This window comes from Vanderwaltozyma polyspora, genomic scaffold (genome assembly GCF_000150035.1).
Source record: "Vanderwaltozyma polyspora DSM 70294 KpolScaffold164 genomic scaffold, whole genome shotgun sequence".
Taxonomy (NCBI): Eukaryota; Fungi; Ascomycota; class Saccharomycetes; order Saccharomycetales; family Saccharomycetaceae; genus Vanderwaltozyma; species Vanderwaltozyma polyspora.
The window spans coordinates 1-4,256 of record NW_001834466.1 but is presented as its reverse complement, the minus strand read 5'-3'; the positions used below and the strand labels follow the sequence as shown (position 1 = coordinate 4,256).

The window sequence follows — 4,256 nt, the reverse complement described above, 5'->3', positions numbered from 1 at the left end:
TATGTATGCTTTACTATGACGCTGATACTTCCACTTTCATTGATACATTTTGCGACAAGGTATCCAAGTAACAGGCATTCTGGATCAGGTTTTATTATTCAGATGCTTATATAGATGTAGAACACCATTTTTTTAATAGATTACAACAGTTTAATAAATTAATATTCAATTCCAAATGAAATGTATAATTCGGTTTTTAAAATCTTATCTTTATGCTCTTGTAAATGTTTGTAAATAGGTTATATATTATTATATTTTATAATACCAAAGTCATTACGAAAATACTAAAAACTAATAATAAGCATCCTGAGTATGTTAAACTGTTATTATCCGCACCTGATGTGCGTCTGTAAGGAGTTTCTTTAGTGGCTTCTTCTTTAACTGGTTCCTGAACAATATTTTTAGGTTTAGTAATGATTGCATTTTTAATCGTTTGTAAGGTAACATCTGAACATTTTCCTGTTTGTAAAGATTTCCTTTGGCTTTTAATATTAAAATATACATTACGATCACTAATTGGACATTCATTGACATTTTTACCCAATTTATTGTATAATTTACTAATTTGTAATGCCAATTTTTGATTAGAAGAGCACGAAGAAAATTCACCATATTCGCCATATTCACCATTTGCTTTGATATCGGAACAATCAACTTGCCCACATACATAATTGAAGTATTCCTTTTCTTTCTCAGCATTTTCAAATGGCAAGACTAAACAAGGTAAGACATTTTCCAAACAAGAACATTTTTTGACATCTGGAGCAGGTGGGATATTATTTGTAGCATGCCAGTTCATCATATACTGTGGTTGAGGGCAAGTTTCCAATTGTTGTAATTTCTTAAAGGCGTTAGAATTGATGTAATCTTCTTTTTTGACACCCTTTGGTGAGGCCATACCAAATTCCTTTTGTAAGTACTTAAAATCTTCAAGTTCTGTGACACCTAATTCTTCATCAACTTTTACTATCCCATATTCATTTTCTTCTTCAAAATACATATATGCCAGCCCTCCAGACCAAACGGAGGACATTTTAGCGCCAAATAAGGCTGATACTTCGGTGAAAGGACGAGGTCTGATTAGATTACAACCAAATTCTGAGAAAAATACAGGAATTGGATAACCTTCAAACTCTTTAGTACGTTCTTTATAACCACTTGTTCCATATGAAGAATATCCGCACCATTCATACATGTTTATACCATAAAAGTCAGCAGCATATTCACCACAAGCAAAATATTCAGCAAGATTATCTCTTGTATCAGCATCATCATTAGAAGAATAACCTACAGGAATACTTCTATATCCCTTTGCTTGAATATATTTCTTGACATCTCTAATTGCTGCCTTTACAAAAGGTGAAGCGTCGGTGTTTGTTATATCATTAGTGACCTCATTACCGGCAAAAAATCCTAATAAATTTGAATACTGATGCATAGAATCAATTACATCGCAATATCTTTTCCAAATATTGACATCCCAGGTTGGAGTGTCTCTGTTAATTGAGACATCAGGCTCAGCTAGATCCAATAATACGTATATGCCTTCATTTGATAATGCCTGCATACAAACATCGTGAGACTGAGTAGGGTCGATTGTATAAACTCGAATAGTATTAATATTTAATTTCTTTAAATAAGGAATATCTCTCAAACAAATGATGGGGTCTGCTAAAGGATCGATGTACTTTGTTTCAAAAGTATCTACCGCCGACTCTAACATTTCAATCGACCTGCTCGGCTGATAGGCAATACCTTTCATATAAAACTGTTCGCCATTGGAGGAATCAAAAAATTTACTACCAACAATCTCAATTACAGGTAGTTCTTTGTTCTCTACATTAGCTATCACTGCTGCATCTGTCAATTTTAATAATTGTATACAGAAAAATAGTATAATATGTAATCTCATTTTAGGAAGTTGGACTTTAGATCATTTTGTTACTAGAATCGTGATAGTTCGAGCTGTAACGAAGCACTTGAAAGTAAACGCAATTTATATTTAAAATATAATCAAATATTTGGAGTGTCTGTACTTTTGGTTGATACATCAATTAGTTTGTGTTCAGATTCTATTTATTATTTATTTGTGTCGTTGCTCATAAGTGTTCTTGTTTTATCTCAAATATTAACGATTGTACCCTTTTTGAACAGAAAAGATGTAGAAAATAGTGATTGTGGGAGTCTATCTCTAAAAATGTTTGAATATGTTGTCTCATGTTTCAGCCATTCGAAATTCATTGTTAAGCACTTCTAAATAATTTTTGATAATGATAAATTGATGAATACATAATACATTTAATTAAGTATATTTATTAATTTAATAAATACACACTGTATAAGAATAGTAAATAACTGTTTATGATAATGACAGAATTTTATCTACGCTTTAGTAGACCAAGTTGATACAAGCGGAGTACGTGTAAAGTAATGTCCAGATAATGTTGACAAACTTGGGCCGGTATCGTTATTATTGGTATTTCTTAATTGTATTAAATTTCTCCATGGTCCAGTTAAATCACTACCAAAATCTTTGGCTACCTTGGTAGATCCAACAGCAGGACCGATGATACATGCAGCAAAAACACCCAAGATTAAGACAAATAATGTTAGGTATTTGTTTACCATCCTCTTACGCAAACGGGCTTGCTTTAATGAAAAGATTGGAGGACGGATTTGACGTGAAGGTTTTAACCAAAACAACATGATGGAATGAAGTTTGTCAATCTGTGGAATGCATAAAATTGGAATTTGACAGAACATCAAGATATGACCTAAAATGAAATCAGCAGCAAATTCGGACATTTCAATAATCTTCGCTATGTATTCTCTAAATGGTTGTCTCCATGATAAAGTACCATAAGCTGCGGTAGACCAAGAACCACTCCAAAATGCGGTATTGGCGTTATCATGTTTGTGTTCACGAGATAAGAATAACCATGTGGCACATTGGAATACTAGCCTTTGAGCTTGTATACAAGCTGTGATACCAATAAGCATTCTTGTGAAATGGAAACCTTCCAAAACCCACATGATAATAAAAGTACCTAAATGAACAATGACTGATGTACCATGAGCAATTGCTGCTAGAACAGCACCAGTTCTCTTACAACACATACCAAATAATGGTGTGGAACAACATGATACCGCCATACAAAGTAATAATACACCAGCATTAACAGCAATAGGACCAAGTGTACAAATGATAAAACGTAAAGTAGAGTTAGCTCTGTCCTCATCTGTTACTTTTACACCAGTTTGTGCATTAATAAAAGTAAATGCAATAAAACAACCAGCAGTATATATTATACTTGGAATAATTTCAACTGTTAGTAAATTAGTTCTATGTGCTCTGTTAGAATCACCTGGCACTTTTTCAGAATCATCTCCAATAACTTTCGTTTGAAACCTGTTAACACGGGCTCTAGACAGCCTTACGTAACCAATCCATGAATTTCTATGATACTTACTGTTACCTCTTGATAACCATCTGACAAAGTCTCTATAATCTAAGAAGAAATCTTCCCATGAAAATTGATGAGGATTGAAAATGAAAGGTGCCCACATCAAAGAAACTAAGGAACCCCAAAACCATAATAATGGTGCTTGCCAGTGGGCAACAGTACTAAACAATAACATTACCATTGATCTGGCACCCATATAAATTGCTGAACCAGCAAATCTTGAATATAAGATGGAAAATGGAATACGAGCAGTTGCAAAACCACGGCCAGTAGAAATATAACGAGCACCACCAATTGTTAAATCGCTTAAAAGAGCTGCAGAATATATTTGACCTGCAAAAACTTCAAAAACCGGAGACAAAGACAATATATGACGGACAAATCTTAAACTAGCCTTCCATAAACCACGTTCGATTAATTCTTGAACAATCATAGGAACAATTGCAATCCAGAAAACAATAAAGATAGATAAGGTGTAACGTCTGACCCAATCTAGCACTGGCATTAGATTATAACAACCAACCGGATACAACACAGCAGTGATAGGTCTATGTCTATTGTAATCACATAGAATAGATTCGTGTGCTAATGATGTCATATTAACTAGTGTTAACATAAATATTTGCAATGACAATTGAATGAAGAAATTATTTAAATGGAAACCAGGGTGAGCATAGTAGAATGACAGAAAACGATCAATTGGCAATTGTGTACCCAAATAATAGTATTCACGAGATAACATTTGTTCACCCATGCCAGCACCAATCTTGGTTGTGAAATATAAAATTGTAC

The 4,256-nt window shown here is 33.5% G+C and overlaps 2 protein-coding genes across 2 annotated transcripts; both read right to left on the bottom strand.

Moving 5' to 3' along the window:
• Positions 1 to 256: 256 nt before the first annotated feature.
• On the bottom strand, positions 257 to 1,912 carry GAS2 (1,3-beta-glucanosyltransferase; the record flags this gene model as incomplete). The annotated part of the gene is made up of 1 exon (XM_001642163.1): positions 257 to 1,912. The coding sequence occupies one exon, from the start codon at positions 1,910 to 1,912 to the stop codon at positions 257 to 259; it is 1,656 nt and encodes a 551-aa protein (XP_001642213.1).
• A 470-nt stretch (positions 1,913 to 2,382) lies between these two features.
• Positions 2,383 to 4,218, bottom strand: Kpol_164p1 (uncharacterized protein; the record flags this gene model as incomplete). Its single annotated transcript, XM_001642162.1, has 1 exon — positions 2,383 to 4,218. One exon carries the CDS (start codon positions 4,216 to 4,218, stop codon positions 2,383 to 2,385), a length of 1,836 nt encoding a protein of 611 aa, XP_001642212.1.
• Between the last annotated feature and the right edge of the window lie 38 nt (positions 4,219 to 4,256).